Source organism: Oryza sativa, chromosome 11 (assembly GCF_034140825.1).
Source record: "Oryza sativa Japonica Group chromosome 11, ASM3414082v1".
Taxonomy (NCBI): domain Eukaryota; kingdom Viridiplantae; phylum Streptophyta; class Magnoliopsida; order Poales; family Poaceae; genus Oryza; species Oryza sativa.
The window spans coordinates 18,173,248-18,197,450 of record NC_089045.1 but is presented as its reverse complement, the minus strand read 5'-3'; the positions used below and the strand labels follow the sequence as shown (position 1 = coordinate 18,197,450).

The 24,203-nt window shown below is 39.5% G+C and overlaps 1 protein-coding gene across 1 annotated transcript; it reads right to left on the bottom strand.

Moving 5' to 3' along the window:
- Positions 1–10,916: 10,916 nt before the first annotated feature.
- LOC4350498 (ubiquitin carboxyl-terminal hydrolase 5) lies at positions 10,917–19,213 on the bottom strand. Its single transcript, XM_015762050.3, has 13 exons — positions 18,817–19,213; positions 17,387–17,629; positions 16,452–16,596; positions 16,171–16,230; positions 15,993–16,088; positions 15,397–15,813; positions 14,500–14,640; positions 14,251–14,421; positions 13,813–14,070; positions 13,575–13,723; positions 12,907–13,389; positions 12,044–12,317; positions 10,917–11,833 (listed from the first exon to the last, which is right to left on the bottom strand). The coding sequence occupies exons 1-13, from the start codon at positions 18,957–18,959 to the stop codon at positions 11,657–11,659; spliced, it is 2,757 nt and encodes a 918-aa protein (XP_015617536.1). The 5' UTR covers positions 18,960–19,213; the 3' UTR covers positions 10,917–11,656.
- Positions 19,214–24,203: the final 4,990 nt, after the last annotated feature.

Here is a 24,203-nt window from a genome sequence, read left to right as displayed (position 1 = left end):
GAAGACCTAAATCTTCATCATCAAACTGTACCTCCATCGACACTGGGTCGGCAATGATCTCCTTGAAGACCGATATGTGGTTCAACACAAAATCACTCTCCTGCAACTTGTACGTGAACAACTTCATCTTCATATGCATCTTACTGGTTAGATCCTTAAACATGCAAATCGATTCCAGTTTGAGCCAAAGTTCTGCAACAGTTTTTTCCTACAACACTTCTTACAAAATATCATTAGATAGATGAGGTTGGATCAGCGACAGAGCCTTACGATCTTTCCGCTTCTTCTCAGCGGTCCATTCATCCTTCTTCCTCTTCCCAAAGCTTTCCAGCGCCTCATCAAGATCTGAAGATTGCGACAGAACAGCCCGCATCTTAACTTGCCATAGCGAGAATCTCGTCTTGTAGTCTAGCAGTGGTCATACTTCACCGATGCCATCGCGAAACCCTAATCTAAGAACAAGCTCTGATACCACTTGTTAGGAAACAATAGGCAAACAAACGATAAAGAACAATAGATCAATCACAGAAGACACGAGATTTAACATGGAAAACCCTCCCAAAGTAGAAGAGAAAAAACACGAGCAACAACCAGCAAAATATCTTCACTATATCGGGACGAGGTTACAACGCCGCACGGCGGCTTACAAGAGGTATATATGTGGTGGAACCCTAAAAGGGATTACGATCCGTACCTCATAAACCCTAAAAGGTATAGATCTATCGCTCCGGCAGAAGCTGGCCTTTATTAAGTGCAAATGAATTTGGATCACAACTGTGCAAGGACCGTTTGTGTGCCTCCATGCTGGACTGCAGTAGGCTGCCGAAGCATAGACGTCCTAGAGCAGATACGAAGTATATGGTTGCTACTTCATACTATGAGAGTTTGATTAGTTTCATTTTTTTTCTGTTCAGCTCCATTTCTTTTCTATATATGTATTGAGTTCTCACCATTTGGCCGACTGAATCTTCAAAAGCAACCGGAAGAATTGCATGAAAAGAATGAATCTTCAGAGTATGCTTGCTTCCATGTGCTCCCATTCAAATTACAGTACAGAGCATCACTTACATTGCTCGTCTAGCAATCACACAATATCTTGCACCATTCAAAACAAAAGATGGAACAGTCCACAATTAAAATTTATAGAAAAAAAAAAGATGACCTCACATTTATGTTCTTTCTAGCTTCAACCGATTCCCTTTATAAATCAAGCACTAAAATGGAACAAGCGCAGTACGGGCCATTTTTTGTGGAGCTGGAGCCCGGTAAAAATAAGAACTTGAGTGCCTACATCATCCGCCTTCAACACCATCTGGATCCAAGCCAACAGTGGCCACCCTTGTGGCAGCCATTATGTTTCTACCAAGGTACACATGATTCATAGATTGAATGATTTATTGAAAGATTGGGTAGCTTCACTATGCTTGCTTCGAAATTAAGGTTGGTTCGTTTGGCCGCATTGCCATTTTCATTTAAAATTTTGTAAATATTAAGAAAATGAAACTTAGCTAATCGATTTGAATTTCTTAGCAATGATAAAAAATTATCATCATGTTCATGTTTTAATATGAGTATATTTTACTAGAGTGTGGCATATGTGCACTGCATGGGTGATGGATTGTGGACTTTTGAGGTATATCCAACTCCTCTAAGGAAAATGTGTTGATGGGCTATGAAGGGTACTTAAGATCTTATGGTATACTCCATCCATCCAAAAAAACCCAATTCTAGGAATGAACCTAGACAATTCATGATTTGGGTTTTTTTTGGCTGAGTAAGTAACTTGTAAGCTATAGGCACGGAGAGAGATGCAAGTTTGTTAAAAGTGAAATTCTGATAATAATAATGCATTACAAGAATACTTTGAAATATAATAAATATATGGGAAAATGAAATAATTATTCAAGCCAAATGTACATAAGTACGTATCTTTGCTTGGCGATTCAAAATTTTATATAGTTATCAAATATAGTCGTAGTGTTAGCACAGGTAAATTACTAGTAGAGGGAAAGTGACTTAATGGTGGTGCTTAGATCACCTAGAGAAAGTTACAGTTTCTTAGGAGGTTGAGGGGGGCATATGCCCCAATTTCTTAGGAGTTTGAGGGGGGGGCATATGCCCCTATTTCTTAGGAGTTGAGGGGGCATATGCCTCAGTGCCAGTGAAGGTAAAGTTCCGCAAAAGCTTGTTATCATATAGGGAATAGTGATTTAAGGGTATGGCTAAGATTGCCATGAGCTAGTGGCATTTCACTAGATAAACTAATATTTTACTCTCATCAGATTGTTACCCAAAATTGATCATTGGTAAGGTCACTATGGATGATGGGATCGCTCTCAAAAGATTGTAGTTCAAAATGTACAAATAGACGTTTCCAATTTGGCAATATAATGATCTGAAAGCATTCTCATGGAAGTCTAGCCTTTCTGATTTGAATTTATTGGAAATATACGCCATCATATCTTCCCGGGATGCACCTCTGTGATTGGTGGATCATTAGTATCTTTTCTTGTAAGTTAAGTATGTAGATGTGTCTTGATCAAAATAGAACTTCAATTCTACCCTGCTTAAATTCCATGCAACAGTGGGGATGATTCCATGAATATCATGTGTGAGTAATTCACGGACCCCCAACATAAGTTTCAACGCTTCATGGCCATCACGATGACGCTTCAGCACTAGAAGCTGAAGCTGGACTTGTTGTCGGGCTTGTCACGGCCGTAAGCGGTGACGATGCTGTGTGCTCCTTTTTTGCTGTGGTGACCAAGGAGAGCGCATCTATGGAACACTGTCTTTGCTATGTGAAGATGAAATCCACAGTACCTAGAATCTCATTGTCTAGGTAAAAACTGAAGCTTGTTCTCCGCATACAACGTATCCTAGAACTCAAGAGGCTCCGATGTTGTTGGTATCACACCATTCAATGGTTTCAATGGTTGCAGGGATGAACTCTTAAAGATGGTGGTGGTCGTAGCCGATCTAAACTTGTCCTTGATGGTGGTAGTAGGGCACACGAGAACAGTGAGGTGAGTCACAAGATTATTGCAGTCAATGGTGCATGACTATATTTAATGTTTGCGGAGATATGATCAATTTTACGAGATAGACATATGCACCTGTTCACATTCACCACCATGTAGCCGATGGCACGAAGCTCATATTCTCTCATAGGTTTGGTCATAGTGCTGAAATCATGGTTGACATAGGTCAAAATAAGAAAGAGACGAACACTCCGATCAATGAGCAACCCTCGTGAGTGCACTTTATATGCCCACTTGCATCAGAATAAATTTGTTATAATTGCTGGCTAATATGTAGATATAAACGTTTGTGCATATGATGGATCGATCATACTGAATGTGTTTCTTATATAATTACATACATATGTACCTCAAAACACCCGCCACACCCTTCGAACTAGAAGATTTCAACCGATCAATCGGCCATAGCAGAGTACAATGGTTTCAACACCAGAACCCTATAGCGTCGTTCATTGGCTTCATGACTCGGATAGTGAAATAAGAAGAAACAAATGGTATGGTCAGTTAACAACATAATGCAAGATCACAAAACTTGACGAGGCGATACTTTCAGCACTGGCGCCTTCAGGGGCTTCCCACATACCAGTGCCATCTATCCATACCAGTACCTTGGACAGTTCGATGCACCATAGCACACTATTACTTTCTTTCCTATGCAGGAACCGGTATTCTAAAAATATCTGTGACAAAAAGTATTCAATTTTCCCCTAAAAATTTTAAAATCTTGACATAGAATTTTTGGGTCAATGCAAAAAAAAACATATTGGAAGTTCCACAGTGCAAAGTTATTGTTTTAAAAGATAAAGATATTATCCCCACATGGAACTTTTTCTTTTATTCTTGAGATGTAAATTTTGTTGTAGAATTTTTTTTTCAAGTTTATTTTTTTAATCAAAATGCAAGTTTTGTGATAGTAAATTTCATTAGCTTTGAGATATTTTTTAACTAGATAAATATCTGTGAACAATAGTTTATAGTGGCTAAGCAAAATGTTTTGATCTGTATTGTCGAAAACTTTTTATTGGTTACTGTTGTGTGAAAATTGTGGCAAAGGATCATTCTTTCATTGGGAAAGAATTCATTGCAAAGGAGGGTCACTAACTTGGTAATTGGTTGACAAGCTTGGCACGCCCTGGAGGTCTGGATCATCATCGATGTAACTTCCTTTTGTACGATACCGTCATGAGAATAATATTATTTTGGAATATCAAGTTAGAAACAGGAATAGGTATAGGAATAATCTGTGAAAATTAATACGACTAAAAAATTATAAGACCCCACTTGTAAATATTAATTCCCATAGGTGGTGGTCATACTCTCTTAATACGACTGAGTATTGAGGGTTCAGAAAGTTTATGCATTCAATGTGCAGATATTATTTTCTTCGGTGAAAGGCCTTTGGAAGTGGAGATTCACAGCAGGTTACTAGTCCCTCCAGTGTTCTAAAGTACCATGCATCGATCCTACCAGTATTGTACCTAACACAACTCTATTAACATGCCTGTGAAACCAGACAGGACTAGCTGTTCATTTCCAGATACCTGAAAATTTCAGGATAGGCAGATTAATTGGACAATGTATACTGTTAGGTACAAGTACATGAGACTCAATGGTCTATAAATTGGACTGCCAATTATTCCAAGAGAAACTTCGCCATATCGGTAGTCCCAGCAACAACAATGCATGCCGCTTGAAAGTTGTAACATTACTATCATATTAGAATTTTGTTCTGTATTTTAAGAATGGAAGGCATCAAGTATCGACAGGCCACACTGGGAAGTCATCATTGAAGATTGACACAGAGATAGATCTACCACTTTACTCCCTCCGTTCTTAAAAAAACTAATCCTAACTACGAACCTGGACACATGTGAGTCCAGATTCGTAGCTAGGGTTTGTTTTTTTTTTGGGACAGAGTAGTATTTCATGCGATAGCAGTAGCCATCGCATGGTGCGTGTATCCCCAATATGCGGCTTCCCAAGAGATCCTTCTTGCTGAAGAAGAGACAGGGCCGATGAAGAGAACGATGATGTGGGTGGGTGGATAGAGCCTGATAGTAACATCAATCAACAGTAGGCCTCACTGTCCAACTTTAGAGCTAGGTTGTGGGCACTAAACCGTCAAAGAAATGCGTTTTACTGACAGAAAAACTGTACCTTCACATCAGATTTGTGAAATGTGCTTTCTAATGTGCATTCGACAGAAGAAAAAAAATGTCACTGTTATTTTTCCTGTCTGCACCTGGCAATTTAGATTAAGAAATGCATAACGGGTTACACACAACACATATGAACAGAACCATTCATACATCAAAGTTTTAGTACTAATTGCATTCCTCCAAACTAGAAGAAATATACATGTACAAACACATCAAATAATACATCAAGATTTAAGCTTACAAAAGTTGCATCAACGTTCAGTACCAATCTCATTCTTCAGAATTGACAGTAGTATTGTAGACAGGATTCATAAGTTTCTTACGCTCTTGTCCGATTTATCAACAACAATTAAATTAGGGGAGTAGTACACATGTACAAGAGAGGACTGCAGAGAGGTGTCTTCCAACAGCAACTATTAGAAAATAAAATTAAAACGATGTACAAGTCTTGTTCTACTTCTACGTCGATCAGCGGTTCTGCCTGGGTGGGAGAGACAGTTAAAACGAGTTCCAATTGGCAGAGTTTTCTTCATTTATGATGAACTAGATGACAACAACTAACTAAGTTCGTTTTCTTCAATTATCTACTCCCACTAAAACTAAGCTGTAGGTACTTAATAAGGATCCTGTAAGTTGAATCAGACAGTAGTTTGACATGATGAGAAAAACTGTCATTTTTCTGTAGGTTTAAGTTACACCCGTCAAATAAAATTATTTTTCCTATGAGTACGATGCGGGCCGGGACCGACAGAGAGAATATAGCGGCCCATGGCTAGAGTTTCTCGTGAATTTGAGTAAAGCCCAAGTACACGTGAATTTGAGTCTTGAGCTCTTACCTAGCTAGAGTTTCTCTTTCGCAAAATAATGGGTCGAGAGTAGAGGTACGGTGTTGAACCCTTAAACCAAAGCTTTTTGCAGCTTGTATATGACTTATGATCAACACGTGATCCAACAACTACTCCCCCCATCCCAAAATATACTACTTCATACTCATAAAGGAAATCATTTAGGAAAATGTTTAAGTTAAACCTTAGGAATATAAATCATTAATAACTCTCAAGTTGTTGAGTTTGAAAATGTAAAAATTATATGTATAGATTTGTCTTGAAAAATACTTTCATAAAAGTATACATATATCACTTTTCAATAAATATTTTTATAGAAATAAGAAGTCAAAGTTGTGTTTTGGAGACCGTGTCGCTGTCCTAAACGACTTCCTTTACGCGTACGGAGGGAGTAAGTATTTTTTGGATCTCGTCACAGTCTTCGAGATACTACTTTGACCAATAATATCTATAAGAATAAAATGAGTTGCATATTATAATAGTTTGATTAATGATAAATCTAGTAACATCAATTTTACATCATTGATCTTTTTTATTTTTTATTTTTTGCTATTAATAGTCAAAGTTAAAAATTGTTGATTTGGCATTATGCTAAAAAATGCTTATATTTTAGAACGGAGGGAGTAATATTTTATTGAATATTGTTTAGTTATTTATGTACCATACTAACTTCACACATTTCTCATGTTTGCACGCCCTTCTTTTATATATGTTTACTCCATCTAGGAGTAAATCAGCTTATTTGCATGATGTAATGTGGTTGACTTATCATTTTGACCTGGTTGGGTTCAAATGCGGTTACATCAATAAGTAATCTTCCCTCCACATCTATACTAATATAAAAAGCAATCCTACGATCAAATCAAAAGCAAACCAAGGCCCACGCGCAGTGTAAGATCAAAGTATGTTTTGATTTTTATTCTGTGATAAACAATTGGTATCTGTTATTATTGATTTTGATATTTGGAGATTATCGTGGTTTTGGAGATAATCAATTTTCAGGTGATGAACAGGGGTTGCTGTTTTGTCGGGACCGGTCAGACCGGCTCATGTGTAGCGGTCAGACCGGCTGGCCCACGGTCTGACCGGCTGATGCTGTATCAGTTTCGGTTTCGGGTTGTTTCTTTGGATATCTGTGATTGTTTCATGGTTATGGCTTCTAGATGGATACTATACGTATGTAATACTGTTGTTTGCTTATAATGAGTCAAGTTGGAGATAGCTTGGTCTCGGAATATGGTTTCTTTGTTTATTTCATGTGTAGGTGACTCGATGCCTTGGGAGAGTATTTGCGGTGATGGACCGGGAGTCGGCTTGGTGGTAAGACGATGTCCGTGGTGGTCAGATATCATGCGAGATACTAAGGCTAGAGTTGATGCACATGGTTGGTGAAGATTCCATATGGCATACGATGGAGGTATTGTGTGCGTATGGGATGCGGAGTCGAATTTGGAAGGAGTCCAAATTTGGTACGATTGGTTATGTTAAGTTTGTGTCTTGTACTAGAGGGTTTCCTAAGGTGTTTAGGACTCTTAGTATGAGTTTGGTTCGTGGCTTTAGGCTGCCTACCTCATGTATAAATAGAGGGGGAGCGTGAGGCTTCCCTGTATCGCTTTTGAGAGCTATTGAGTTGCTAGTTTAGTTAGGGTTTCGAGTTTAGTCGAAATTTTTTAAGGAGTATTGTTGGTGCACTTTGTAAACATAGAGAGAAGCAATAAAGTTGTCATCTACTTTGAGAGTGTTTCGATTTGTGTTTCATCGGGTTTCGGCGGTCTAACCGGCGACATACCGGCGGTCAGACCGGCGGAAGGCGGCGGTCAGACCAACAGAGGAGAGGCGGTCAGACCGGCTGCGACTTCACACGCGGCAGGCAATCTTCAGGCGGTTGGACCGAGTGATCAACACTGGTCAGACCAGCGGCACGAGCGCGGTCAGACCGGCGGATCAACCTTGGTCAATCCGATCTACATCGAATTTGAGGGTAACTTTTATTTCCGCTAAAAGTTTTGGTTTTTGGGTATATCAACCATTCACCCCCCCCCCCCCTCTGGTTGGCTTAGTTCTTGTGATTCGATCCTACACGCAGATGCCCCGAGTACCACCCATGGGGGGGCGGGGGGGATTCCTCCGTGCTAACCCCGTCACCCCACTCGGTCAATCCATCACTGCGTCCTCGGCTTCTTGCTTAATTTTTGTTAACGACCAAGTTTGGTAATCTAAGTTTCGGAGATGAAGAAGAAATCGAGACGGAGTTCGAGATGGAGATCGTCCCGGAAACATAGTAAAGATCGGCTAGAGCCCGAATCGGCTGTGATCAGGATCGGCAGAGTCTGAGTTGGACAGGGTTAGCCGATTGAGCCAAATCCGACAATATGACATGGCAAATGTTGTCGGGTTGAGTTGATGTACTTCAAGAGGATTGCCACGCATGGATAGAGTCATGAGAAGGCAATTGTATCTATTAATTTGGATATTTCATGTAATTTCCTTAGAGATATGTTTGGGCAAAAGTCTGCCGCAAAAACTTATGGTATCTTAGAGTTTATTAGAGATAAGAGTCGTGTTCGATATGGACATATTTTGTAATCTTGGGTATAAATAGGCCCCGAGCCCCATGTAATCAAACTAACACACGTTCAATACAATCTCGGCTCATCGCCACCCTTTTACTTTCGTTTTGTTTCGACGAGTTCTTGCTTTCGGGTTGAGCTGCATCGGTTTCGATCTTCAACTAGAGGTAAAACTTGTTATGGCAGCTTGCGATCTCGGGATTAGTATTTCCATCTTTATGATACTCTAATCTTGTTTATGTAATTCATCGAGTTATCATATCTTACATAATCTTTGGTAATATCGCTATCTAACCTTCAATCGGCTAACGTCTGTTACTGGAAGGCAGCCGATTAGGTTATATACCGACGTTGATTTAGATTATATAAGATATCTACCACTCTATGACACATCCAACGGATTGATTGTCTAGATATTGTCTTTCTTTTCATACTTATAGCTGCATCAGTTGAGTTTGATCTTATGAGTCGTGATTAGAATCTCAATCTCTAGCCTACCTTTGGTTGCTGATTAGGGTAGCATCAGGGTTTCAGCCGATCTTACCTGATTTAACTATATTTGTCTTATATGCTTGATTGGCATGTTAAATCTGCCCTTTATGCTAAGATCTTATCGCACTTAAGTATGTTAGGCTTTATGTTTAGTATATTCTACTTGCTTTAATATCTTAATATAGAGTGGTATCGGAGTATTAGCCGATACATGCTAGATCTATCTGATCGGCTATGCTATGAACATCTATAATCTCATTGTTAATATATATTTCGACCTAACTGATTTATACGGTCTCGGCATGGCGACCAATCTATCCCAATTACTTGGTTTAAGTATATATCAACATAAGGATTATATATTGTTAATGTCTACAGCCGATCAAGTAGATTTAGTCCTTCCTTACTTATTTGTATTTGCCGATCGATACACATATGACATCGGCTCAGAGATAAATGGTATGTCATCGGCAACTAGCCGATCGGCTATCGTTTATGGATTTAACTGCGGTTTCTTTGTCTTTGTTTCTTGTTGATTGCAATATCAAATCAACTGGCACGCTCATACACTTAAAGGCAAGCTTTTTGGACCTGCACTGGAGTTAAGCAGATCTCCCAGGCCTCGTGTTTTTACATCAACAATTTTCCCTTAGTCACGCTGCCGATAACTTCCTCCACCCCTTGATCTCACCCCTGATGATGCACCACCTATTCATAACGATTTCGCCATTCACGAAAATCGCTCGGACTCCTCCCCCGTTCAATCTACCGTCACAGCCTCACCAGCCGCCTTCATCATTCTACTGATTGTCCTATCTGCTGCCAGCATTGCCACCCCGTAGCTCTGCGGTGGTCCTGCCTACCTCCGGTACCACCCCTCATCCGCCACAACCCCGGGGGCCCGCGGGTGAAGATGTCGCCCTGGCCCCGGCACCGCATGACCTGCGGGTAGAGATTTGGCCCCAACCCTAGCCCCGTAAGGGTGGGGACCCGCCAAGGCCCCGCACTCAACGGGGAAATTGCCATCCCTTGGTATCAAGTAGGTGCACAAAATTGTTCACTAATAGCTCATAACTCCTAAGCGGTTTTATCGGTTTTCACGTAAACTATTGAAAACCAATGAAATTCAGACAAACTTTTGCCAAAATTTTAAAATTCATGTTCACTAATCGAATACCTCTCCTAAGCGGTTTTATCAGTTTTCACGTGAACTATTGAAAACCAGTGAAATTCAGACAAACTTTACCAGAATGTTTAAATTCAGATTGATATTTTCCAAGACCAATTTACCGAGAGGTTGTCAACTTCAACCAAATGGCAAAAAATCGCAAAACGTTGTAAAGCAATTAGATACAGTGAGGTTGGGCAAATTGTTTGTACTCCCTCCGTTTCACAATGCAAGTCATTCTAACATTTCCCATATTCATATTAATGTTAATGAATCTAAATAGATATATATATGTCTAGATTCATTAACATTAATATGAATATAAAAAATGCTATAATGACTTACATTGTGAAACAGATTAAGTAATAGATAGGCAAAATAGTTTTCTTATATTTAATAAGGCTGTCATCAACTATTAAAATAAAATTAAGCAGTTGAGCTCAGATCTTATGTACATCATGCCATCACCATCCCTTCAAGATTACAAACTGATTCCATAATCTCAAGCATAAAGCCCTCCCAAAAACAGTTATCATGAAGAAAACAACACAAAATCTCAATATGACATCTGAATCTTTATATCGTTGCATAACCACACATACACTACGGGCATTTGCTCCAGAACTACTGACAGGCCAGAATTAGAGAAATCTTGCTTCCAAAGATATCCAATGTTACAGCTCAAGGATACCTGAGATACAGCACTTTCATAGTAGATGCATAGTTTAATTTTACTGTTCTTGATCTCAGCACAAACCCATTTTACAGCCTGGAACCTATTGTCCATACAGTACAAGTACAACAACACAGGTTACTGTAACAAGAGGTATCACACCACCATAATTTTAAGTCTACACAGTACTGGCGCATAATAGCACATCCTATAGATGGCCACCTTGAGCCTCAATAATCAGTGTGATACAGGTGCACCAGAAGCACCTTTTGGTCTAGCATGGATGGTGGAAACAGTAAGGTGAACTCTAGTCATATGGAGCAAAACTAAAAAACAAATCAAACAAAAAGATGTTTCTAAAAGTTATCTTGTGTCCCCCCTATGTTTCTCTCTTCAAGGCGAAACTAGAAGCCAACCAACCAGCCCTACCTCCTACAGAAGCTGTATATTCATAATACCTGGGATGACCACTCGCATTCTCCTTATGCGAATTCCCATCTGTAAAATGTCCAATGCTGCAGCAATTCGTGCCGTTGTTCACAATGTCTAATTCATTCCGCATTTGACTCCATGTCCCTGAGGCCAGCCTTCTCTCAGACATGGTAATGGTATCACAATTGATTCCCTGCAGTCCCATAAAAAAGGAAATGCAGGGTTTGTTCTCAAAATCCTCTTTATCTTGAACAAATCTCTGAAACAAACGACTCTTCATCTTTGGCTAGATCTGTGATTTTGATTAACGTGCGGATGAATTGCATTGCTTGCTGCTCCACCTCTAACTCTTCTGTAAAAGAGCACATAGGCTGCACCTGATTTTACATCTTCTTCATTGATGGCAGAAACATGGCTATCATCAAAATTATACCATCTTTCCTCGTCCAAAAGCTACATAAAGAAATTTCAAGTTAGAATTCTAGGAGAGCACAGCAAGCAGGATTTTTATGGCACAAATTAAGTTCTTTGCACATGTACAGACAGCAAAATAAAATTCAGATACACTAGCTATAAACACAAATAACCCTTTGGAATCTCTAACAAACAACATTTTTTTACGGTAAAATAAAATTGCACGCAGATTCAGATTATAGGATGAACCTTTATGTATGCTGTATAATGTCCACTTGCCATGCTGCCATAATGATTGCTCACAGCATACAACTCATATATCTGGCGTTCTGAGCTCTTCTTGTTGGCAATATAGTTTGTCAAATCAAAATCATGTATTGGGAAGTTGACAAATGTTTCAAGCTTCTGCTTTGTTGACCTACTAAAGGAGAATCTCTTCAAATGTATAACTAGCACTTCTGGAAGTCTCCATAAGTCAAGCTTTTTGCTGGCTTGCCTTTGCTCCTTGCACCTCGGACAGTACCTAATTCAATAATAGGATTGTTACTCACACTGTTTGAAGTGAAAACAAGAGACATCAGGCAGGAAAACTTATCATCTTAACTTTTACAAGAGCAAAAGACATGGAACAATAGACGCAAAAAAAAAAACAAAAACAAAAAAAAAAACGTCCTACACTTTCAACTGGGTAGAAATTAGACTTAAACACCCCTGGGCAATTAATGAGGTATATGTGCCAATACCATATACTACAGTAAACGAGTGTATATACAAACAGCTGAAATGCAAATTTTGGCAATGTGACTATCATACTAACAAAACCCAAATGCTGGATGTCACTGAGGGCCAGTTTGGTAGAGCTCCAACTCCTAAATTAGCTCCAGGAGTTGGATCTGGAGTGGAGTTGTGGAGCTTTTAGGTGGAGCTGAAACTGTTTGGCTGAGCTCCAGCTCTAGGAGAGGTGGAGCTGATGCTGGAGCTGTGCCAAACAGGCCTTGAATATCAGCTAGAACCAATTATAACTGAAGTAAATGGTATTTCTAATGTGTCTTGGAACAAGTAATTGAAAATTGACCACATCACTCTTTCGAAAAATTAGAAAGGAAACTAACCACATGTCTTCAGGAACAAGAGGTTCTTCTCTCAAGAAAGCATCCAAGCATGAATAAAGCGAGAGAGGTTCACCACGGGTTCTCTTGGCAGGAGGAGCATACTTGAACACCTCCGGAAGGTTCTCCAAATGATGAGTGTTTAACTTTTTCAGATCTGCTTTAGACCAATTGACAAAGATTACAGCTGCAAGAGAAGACTGTGGAACTCTAATAGTATCATTGGATTGCTCAATAGTTGTGTTGCTATCGTCAATCAACTGTAGCTGAAATTTGGTGCTGTCAGTATGATAAGTCTGTGTCCTTGTGGAAACAGAGCTTTGAACCGAATGTTGGGATTCCTGATTCTTCTGCATAGGTGCAAGCATTTTACGGACCATCTCATGGATATGCATACCCGTGACAGTTTCATTACGAGATACTTGTGCCAGAAGAGGAACACCGTAGGGCTTCCAAGCTGTTACACTGATATTGTTTCCGTTGTCCCTGTAAGTAGTGAAGCTAACATCATAAGAAAAATTCGATCACAAGTATTATTTTCCAACTATTCCATGTAAAGTATAAGGGATCACATATGCTAGGCTTGTTTATATATAAAAAACATGCAAGTAAGCTACATCTATCATACTAGCATGAACATAATTGTAACTAGAGTTTTATTATTTGCTTACCAATCATCACGGCGATGAACAAACTGAATGTAATTTGGCTTTTTTTCCATTTTTGGAAGCCTATAAACTGCCAAGTGATCATCATCATTAATTGTTGATAGTTGAACCACTGGATCATCAAGTAGACGATGGATCCTATGATTACGTATCTGTAGGAAAAAAGGAAAATAATAACTCAATTGTTTCATAAAACCCACAAGCATATAGCACTTAATTCAGTTGGCCTTTTATGACAAACCTCGGCAATTACAAGTCTCTCCCCATTTCTAAGTGAGCATGCATTGCTGATGGCTTGGATAAGATCTCTGCACCTTCCTTGCTTGGGTACATTTACAGTGTATGGTGTTGGTGGAGTACTCCCATCAAAAGTAAAGACCATAACGGTCATGCTCCGGGTTGATGTAAATTGTAGAGGCAAGGAAAGATACATGAATGGGTCAAAAGTCACTGAAACCTTTCCACAGGCTGGGCATACCAAAGTTGACTTGTACTGTCCCTGGAAAATCACAATACAAGGTAGGTTACAAAACAACTTTCGCAAGCAACAAGGGAGAAAAAATTACGCCACGATTGGTAACAGAGAGCCAGACACTGGACCCATTTTATCTTGCATACTATCATCACTGCTATTGCTAGAATTTCAAAATGATGTCTGCTTGAGAGCACAAAATCTAACCTGGCATACATCAACAATGATTGAATTGTTTCTGGCAATATGATTGGCCCAATATTCATCTGCAACCTCATCATCTGATCGACCATCAGCGTCTTTGGACTTTATGTAAGGCCTATGTTTCACACGGTTCAAGTCTTCATGAAGTCCATCCAAGAGGAATGCCAACAACTCCTGCAAGATTTTGCCAAGATAAATATAAAAGAATATCTGAAGACAAAATAGAATAGTTGTTCATGGAGAGGATCGAACCTGTGAATCATGTTGGTTGTATCCACTGAACTGAGGTGCAAAGCGAGACAGCTTTGTTTTGAATGGCCGAGGAGAAACTGGTGTACGTCCAGGAGCCCACAGTTTTCTCAGTAGCTCACCAAAGGCTAATGCAAGTTCACCCTACAAGACTACCATCAGAACTCAGTACAATTAACATGAGGTACGCATGCAAATGAACATGAAACCTAACCATGCAGTAGCCATGTTTTCTTTTTCTTTTTTCTTTTTTTGCTTTCATGATACACACGCACCAAATCAGTGCACAAAAAATGTTCCAAAAAATAATTATTTCTAATAACTGTAGCTTGTATCCGTTATCTTAATATGACAAGGGAATCACGCATCTGAGATTCTCTTTGCTGTAAGAAATTAGAAATTTTTTGGTCAAAAGAAGAAATCAGAAAATTGATTTCAAGCACAACCATATGAACTGACAAAGGCTGACATAAAAAAGAACAGAAGCATCAAATAAACTTGATAAGTCACTTATACAACGAAAAAAAGTAGAAATTTGAACGCAGGTAGCATAACAGAATGCACAACCCACAAAAAGTATATATCCAAGGGAATTGTTACTTTCCCGTCAAAAAAAAGGGAATTGTTACTGAATCAAAACAAACAAAATTGTCAATTTCACTAATTTCACCAAGTATCAAAAATCTCTCGGTTGTTGCATACTATGTAGAAATCTAAAATCAGCAAATTCGACTGGCATCAAACCAAATGCATGTAACAAAATAATATCACTATCTCTGTAACACTTTAAGTTCAAACGTAAGGCTTCAACGCCATGCTACAAAATAATATCACTATCTCTGTAACACTTTAAGTTCAAACGTAAGGCTTCAACGCCATGCTAGTAGAAAGAGTACTTACCACCATACCCAGGGGATTTTGCCAATTTATTTCACGGTGGTAATCTTCACGAAAATATCTAGCGAATTCTGGTGTGTGCACAAGGCATTGTATAGCACTATTCATGAAACATGTATTTCCCAAGTTGAGTAGCCCTGTAAGACCTAAAGGAGATCCTCTGGTGATCATGGCACTAGTACCATGCATGTTATCTAAGTCCCCATTCGAAGATCGCAGGTACTGGCTTTGTGTAAGACTAGAGCTGTAGCTTCTGGAAGTATAATTGTTTGATGCAAAATTCTCATTTGATAATCCTGATTTCGAAGCATCTGCAATCAAGGAAGTTGATTCTCGTTCTAAATATTCATTTTCTTGGATTGAACCAATGCAACCACCATCCAAACTACCATTTGCATCGGTAGTAACCTCCACTAGAATCTGTCAATAACAAAACAAATAGTTCGAGTTAAATCATTTACTATGGAAACATTCTGGAGAATATTTGGAGAAACTAAACTAAAAAACATAGTGTATTATGGCCAAGAGGGAAAACACCAGTCAAGGAACAGAAAACATAACTTGTCAATGGAAATTATTACGTAAATTCCAGTACTCACATCTTGATCCATTTGAATGTTGGCATCATCAAGGGTTTTCTCCAAGTTATCCATCAAAGAATGTCTTGTTCGGCCATAGTAGTCCCAAATGCAGACCTGCCAATAATAACATGACCATGAAAACTTCAAATTTAGAGGGGGGAACATAATACTGTAAACACCCTAATAAAATATCTACCTCATCAGGTATCAAATCAAAAACCTCACAAGCCTTCTTATGGAGTTCGCCAACTGTATCCTGCACGAATCAATAAATTGTTGGTTCTTGTCTGCTAAAAAATGTAGTGAAATTTTACACGGTTATTACTTTTTGCCATTAAAAGAGTTCTACATCAGTTTTTCCTCCAGAGGATCTGTACTTTCATACATTACATTATTATTCAATTTAAATCAATTGATGGAATGACAAAACAAATGACTGTCACATGTTCAACCCTAGCCAGGGAAATAGATACATACTTTTTTGCTTATCCTTATAACAGCTTGCTCTCCTTTTGGAGCCAGAAGTAACTGCAGACGTAAAGGATAAACTTCTATGGCTAAATCAGTTTGAGACAAGCCAGTATTGATTGCCTTTCTTGGCAATGTTGGTCCTCCACCATACCTGTAAATGCATTTTCAGAATAATAAGAAATAAATACACAAGAAAGAAATAAAATTGAAGATTAGCACGTCAAATGTGCAATTTAACATTCCCATAGGAGTTTCAGCACTTAAATCCAGAAGTGCATGTACAGTGTGCATGTGCATGTGCAAACACTAGAGCAGGGTATCATAGTTTATGATGGCAATCACATCAAGAGTGCAAAGTGAACCCACATAGAGCTCAGATTATTAGACAATGTCATTTTTATTAACCTAAAAATTACTCCAGTATGTTAGTAATGTTACAAACATCAACCTTCTTTGCAAAAACTAAGTTAATAAATTCTATACAGCACTAAATGAGAAATATCTGCATAACCTGTATGCTATGGAATATGTTACTGACAAGACAATAGTTGTGCAGATAAGAGAAGAATTCTCAGGTTGCAAGATCTGTAACAAATTGACCAAGAAACAACCATTTTCTGCTGCTTTCTTCATTTTATTCACTTTCTTTTCCAGACTAGTAGTAGTTTACAAAGCACTCTGTTGATAATCAATCAATTAAGCAGACCCTGGATAGTGAGTGATATCTGGTATGTGTACACAATCAAACAGAAACAGGTACATGAGTTTTAATCACCTTTACGGACATTTTATCTGTTACACATACAAAAAAACAAGATGATCCCATGTTCCTAGAGTAGACATATTAGAGGTATAGTAAAGGAATCACAAAAAAAAAGGTAATAATGAGCATGAGCTGAAGATCTATATATTTTAATGGTTCGTATTAAAATATGACATACCAACCGTGCAACTTTTCCCAGACTTGTTGGGGAAGCAGTATATAGTCACGACCCTCAACCAATGTATCATGTAGTTCAATCTCCATATTCGAGACTTCAGATGCAGTATCATCTATCAAATCTGTATTGTCAATTGCTCCTGGTCTTCTCAGAACGTTAGAACCATGCTCATGATGATGAGAACCATTATTCGTTGAATTAGCCAAATCTTGAATGACATAATCAATCCAACTTTGCCACCACCTATTTGAGTCAACCAAGAGCCACCAAGTATAAAAATCAAATAAATATTAAACAAGCAATTAGCAGCTTAATGAATAGTAAAAACGAGATAAAGAAAAATGAAAATGCATAGATTTGTATATTAACTATATTTCAGAAAATACTTCTGAAACAGATACTTCACTGACTTCTATCTCCATCAAATAGCCAAACAATGGGTGTGTTTGGTTGCAAGCCATACTTTGCCACAGTTTGCCACACCTAAGGTTAGGCAAATTTGACAGGTGTTTGGTTGTAGCCATAGTTGTGGCAAGATTCCCCTCCAACAAATTGGGTCCCACGTGTCAATGGCTCAAAAAAGTGTGGCAAGATTCCCTTAGGCTTAATAAGTTGTGGCTAACAATTTGATCACCTCACCTTAGGCAAGGTGTGGCAACTTTTGTTGGCAAGTAATGGTAAAGTGTGGCTGGGAACCAAACAGCCCCAATATCTATAAAACGCAAGGAGGTAATGAAAGCATTCCATGTCCATGTCCAAATGTAAGAAGGCCGAAGCTATCTTTCCATGGGTGCAGTTTCTGTGCTATCTAGCTATCCTACAAGCATCCAGACCTTGGCTGAAGTATTCTAAAACATGAACATGAGAGATCAGAAGTCAGCATGATAGACAATGCAATTCCTACATGGAGAGAACGGGCAGTTGCCAATTGGCAGCTGATGCTTGCGAGTTTACAGAACGAATTCATAGAATGCCTATTGCACAAACACGGTCAAAGAATGCATCACCCTAGCAGATAACATGGCTAGAGCTCCACTTTAACAGGGTGTGATAAAACCTGAAAGGTCAAAATTCCAAGCTTCCAACACTGCAGCCACTACTGGGACCAGATGCGTACAAACAGGCTGAATATCCTGCAAACTCCACCAAGATCATCTGAAAGAAATTCTGTACTACTATCATACAAGCAGCATTTTGCGCAGCCAAATCACGGTCTGTACCGAGCCCATGTTGCACAGGAAGAATCAAGCTCCCCTATACCGAGCCCAGATGCCTCCAGGCCACTCCATTAACTCACATAAGCATACCTCCCGCCGGCGACGGTCGCCGGAGCGCAATAAAGGAACTTTAAAAAAAAAATCTTTGGTCCCCAAACGACCAAATCCGGGCGCAACATGGAGAGGGGAAGAACAAGGGAAGGGGAGCGAGACCTGTGGGTGATGAGGAAGAAGGTGTCCCCTTCCTTGGCGTGGGCCTCGGCGGCGACGGTGATGTCCCGGATCAGCGCCCTCTCCTCCTCCGCGGGCACCTCCGGCGACGGCACGGCCACCACCATCTCCATCTCCATCTCCATCTCCGCCACCGCCACCGCCACCGGCGGAGGAGACGAGTTGGAGGAGGAGGAGCTACGGTTAGGGTTTGGAGGGGGGGCCCCTGCCTCTTGCCTGAAAAAGCTCCGAGCTTCTCGGACGCGACTGCGCGGCGTGGGCCTCCGGCGGCGGCGAGGGAGCGCTGCGGTGGTCGGCGGCGGCGAGGGGGGAGCGGAGATGCGGTTGGATCTGCAGGAGATGTGGGCTTTGGATGGGAGGAAGGAGGGGAGCCGGATTCACCCCCTTCTTCTGGGCTTGCCTCTTCTAATTTGTTGTCTCCTCGTATTTCGAATGGAAATATTGGATTGGTGTGGCCCTGTGGGTTTGTTTTCTTTGGCATTGCTATGGAAGTTTGAGAAATTTTTAAACGGTTTGTGGTTTAACTTTATCTAAATTAATTTAAATAAATAAAGAATGTCAATTTAAAGTTTACTCAGTTTAGAGAGATGCCGTCCCTATCATCTTTCTTCAACAAGGTTGGCTAAAATGAGAGCTACTCTCCATAGCCGAGAAGTTTCGTCCTACTTCTTTCACCTTCTCGCAGTTAGACAGCCTCACTGTGAGGTGGCATCATCGTTTTCCGTATAAGTAAGCTCATCAGAAGCATTTGTCCGTTAGCACTTGGAGAAAAACTAAAAAAACTGTAAAGACACGTCTTTGAAATAAAATGGGAGATTTTCTTTCTAGCACCATGTCTTATTGTGTATTGTCCGCTTGTCCTCCGTCCTAGAATCCTGGCTTCACCCCTAGTTGACCTCTTGGATGACCAACCAAAATCCTAGGCAAAGTTTCTATCCTCCATGCTAGCATTCTTCTAGTAATCCCTTCCATAGCCCCCCCCCCCCCCCGGCGCCGTCCCCACCCCCACCCCACCCCCCAACACCTCATCATTTATTTATCTCCACAATGAGATTTTTCAATAACAACCTTCTAGAAATATAGTTATTGATACCGGACCAGCAATCGAATTGGTGAGGCTCTTGGTTCGAAGGTTCGCTGATTCAACCGGTTGGACCACTAGTGTCTAATCCGATTCAATACATATTAAATATATTACTTATTTCCTCAAAACACAAGTGGCATGTAGCCCAGTAGTTGGTGGGTTTCCCTGATATGTGATCCTGGGTTTGATTTCCACCGCAGTATCTTTTTCTCTCATTTTACCCCACCTGCTCCCCTTGCACATGCATGTCCTCGCATCCCATGTGAGGCCGGTCCAACGATGGTTTACTTCCTGGTTTAGTAATGGTTTTTCCTCAAAACTGGGTGGTTTTACCGGTTCATAGTCGAGTCGACTGCATACGGTTTGACCGTCAATACGATTTGGTCTTAATAACTACCTAGGAGTTGGTTATAGTGATTGAGCTAGAGAAGGACTAGTGGAATGACAATGTCAAAGAGGGAGAGGGAAGGCGTGGTTGTTAAATAGCAAGATGAGGAATCAAGCGAAGGGGGCAAGAAGGAAATGAAGAAGACAAGCATACTCTAGTTCAAATTGATGTATTCAAAATGTTATTACTTTCCAGTAGCATATACTCTATATGAAAGAAAACTTCGTATTGGCATATCATCAACTCCAATAATCAGCCCTAGAATGACATGCATCTCCTCGTCCATAATACATATATGATATTTAATCCCTCATTACATTCTCTTGAACCAAGTAACAATTAGCTACATAAGTATATGCACATAGAAAGTCAACAACATGATACAATATACATCATTAGAAAAAAGAAGTTATTATGTATAAAGCAAAAGTAAACTAACCTCAACAATGCGCATATAGGCTACATGATGCTGAGGATACAAGTTATCATAAGAAACTAGATTGACCTTATTTTCTTCCCAAATAGGCTACTGAGACCATCGAAGCTCATGGGGAGCTGACCATGACATGTTTCATCCATAACCCGGCTCCTTGCGTGTGAATGGTCATACATTTAATATTTTGAGTTCTATTGAACAATGTTACCTTCATCATCTACCTATGAGGTAGCACAAGAGCATATGAGAATCACTCCACAAAACATAAAACTTATTTGTATTAAACTATCAGTTCATGCATGTAATGTTTTGTTTGGGGTCATCTTTTAGTCTGTAAGTAAGTCCACTCAGGCTATACCTAGGAATTTTAAGCCCTGGTGCGAAAAAAAATTTAAGGCCCATAAAAATGCGAAAAAAAAATAAATTAGTAGTGGAGCTCTATCTAAGTTGAAAGAAGATTTTTAAAATGAATGTAGAAAAATATTATGTCATGATGTAGTGATTTATTTTTATTAAGTAGAAAAATGAAATCTTATGCGTAGAATGCACGTTCATATCATCATCATGAGTTATATATAGCTCTCTGAGTTGGCCAGGATTGCCATCAAACACCTATCGGAGCAGAAGAAAACAAGTCCGTTCTAGCCAAATCAACAGTTGGCCAGGATTGCCATCAAACACCTATCGGAGCAGAAGAAAACAAGTCCGTTCTAGCCAAATCAACAAATAAGTAACAGTGTGATTTGTAAAAAATGGAACGAGAGGCCTTTAAATACATCGAAACGTATTGCATTGATTAAAATATAAAATATTTAGGGCCCCTAATTTTGGGGCGTTGTTCGGTTGCTCACTGGCATGCCCTTATTGATGGCCCTAAGTCCACAAGTCAAGCTGGGATCTGCATCAGCTATCATTGTTAGAGGCACAAGTTACCAGTGAGCAATGCCATACAACAAGACCACACAACTTACTATAGCATATATACACTATTTTGCATAATAGCTACATTGTTTTGGCTCATTATTTGCGAATATTGTATCACATTGTCTCTTCCATTCATCTTGAAATTGGATAACAAAATTAACTCGAAATTACCCAATGTGCTTCCATGACCTCTTGCAAGTTGAGTTATCCAAATCCACACAGCTCTCTCTTAGCTCTTCAATTAGGCGTGGCACAAAATTACCATTTTATTTCTCCCAACTTGGTTTGGATTCCTATCTAATTTGATTTTTTATTATGAAAAATTATATTTTACATCCTCAAACTTTCACCAAAGTTCAAAAGCCCGATAGGCTTCAAAGCAGCCTGGTTTTGGTTGAGGGGTCAACATAAACTCTTTACAAAGTTAAAGAATGAATAAACTTTAGTTTTAAAATTTAGGGATGACTTTTACACATGAGGGCTAGAGATAAAGATCATGTCCCGATGGGATGATAACGATGGGTATAGGATCCAGTACCTCATAGGTACCCAACGATACCCATTAGATACCAACTAATACATATCAGGTATTAGCCGGTATCAGTCGTTATGAGACCATAGGGCAAAGCTAGGATTTGAAGATTAGGGGTGCCTAGATTTCACAAGAGATTTGTCGCGTGTCGTGATCGGAGTTTTAACCAGACAACGACGGTGTTGTCGTTGCTACTGCGAGAGCTATTTTATCATTAAAAATTGTTATATATGACATCTCACAATCTATAATTAAAAATTTAGCGAAAATGGTGTTTTACGAGAGCTATTTTGTTAGAAAAAATATTACATGTGACATCTATATGCAATTAAATTAAAGATATATACAATAGAGGTTTAATATGTTGTTAAATTGAAGATTAAACGTGGAGATTTTACAATAGCTAAAAAATTATATGTGATATGTACTATGACATTGAATTAGAATCCAATAGAGATAAAAGAAATAGGAAAGATGGGGATTGGAAGTAATAGATCCCTCATACTAAACATTAAAAAAAATGAAGTTTTGTACAGTATATTTGATTAAGCTAATATTAGAAATAGAGTGGCTACCATGCCACTCGGTGAGTGCTCCCCGCCTTTAAGTTTCTACATTGCCACCTCCGGTAACTTGGCACCGTTGCTACCATAGGGCTCGATAGAGCAGAGAGCCAGAGAGCATCGTTGCGGTTAGCGTAAGTGAATGTGATGGAGTTGATGACCATGCTATGGCAGAGCAACACACTCTATAGCGCTCGCAACACTAGCCCACCTGCATGGCTACACCCACAAACATGTATAAACATATACAATTGCTGCCATTGAAAATATGGGGCTATCATTCTCAGATAGCTAGTAGAATCAAGAACTTTGACGAGTTGAGCTCGCGGGATGCACGCATGTAATTAGGCCTAATTTATAGGGTGTAAATTTATCTCGTGCTCGTCACCTACTCAGCTGCATCCGCATGCACGAAATTGATCACCAAGCCGCCTGGCAGCACTCATCAGGCACGCGGCGAGCCAACATGAGACTTGGTGATGTGGGAGACATCTCGTGCACGGGATAAGGGATGGGATTCTATTGTCTGGCATTCCCCTTTACACATTAGTAAATATTTCATGACATAAAATAGGTTTTTCCTCTTTATTTTTGGTTCTGATCGCTTCTTATACTCTGAAAAGAAAGCTATAAATCGAGCTATGTTTTTGTGCTCGGGAAAAAGAAATATATAAACTACACATCGACCTCGGCTCCGAAAATCTCCGGACAACCTTGGCTGTCACTAGGGTTTACCAAACCTTTTCAGTGGGGTTACCGCCACCCCATGGTTTGACGGTTACTGCGATAACCACGTGGTTATTGTGAAAAAAGTAACTGCATCAAGGTTGTCAGTATCCTGATTCGTAGATATTACGATACTACGATCCTACCAAGCCGAAACGATACTGATCCCACCTAGTATCCTAATTTTTGTAGTATCTCGATCCTACTAATTCATTACTACACGATCCTACGAAATCTTAGGTGGTATTCCGATTCTACGATACTACAAAATATTATTTAAAATAACATGGTTTAAAAATAATGTAAATAAATATGGTCAAATTTATATGAAAATCAGTTAAATATCTCAAAACCAATGTTAGTGGCGGACGTAGCTTTAAAATATAGATGGAGCTGAGAACGAAGGTGTTCACTCGATAAGAGCAATCGAAAACAACGCATATCGTATTAATAGTTCATTCGCATAATTGCCTCAATCTATTGTGTGTTCATACCTTGTTATACCTAATTTTAATGGCACATGACTACTATAAGGAGGTAAGGAGATCTAAAGGGTGTGGGGCGACACGAGTCGTAGCTGAGTCAGTCGACCCACCCTGCCTAATGGGTATATCCGTCCATGCCAATATGGTTTCTCTTGATAAATGTCTCTATTTGCATGACATATATCATTACTACATTTTTTTTATACAGAATACTTAGCTCGAGCCGCTCTC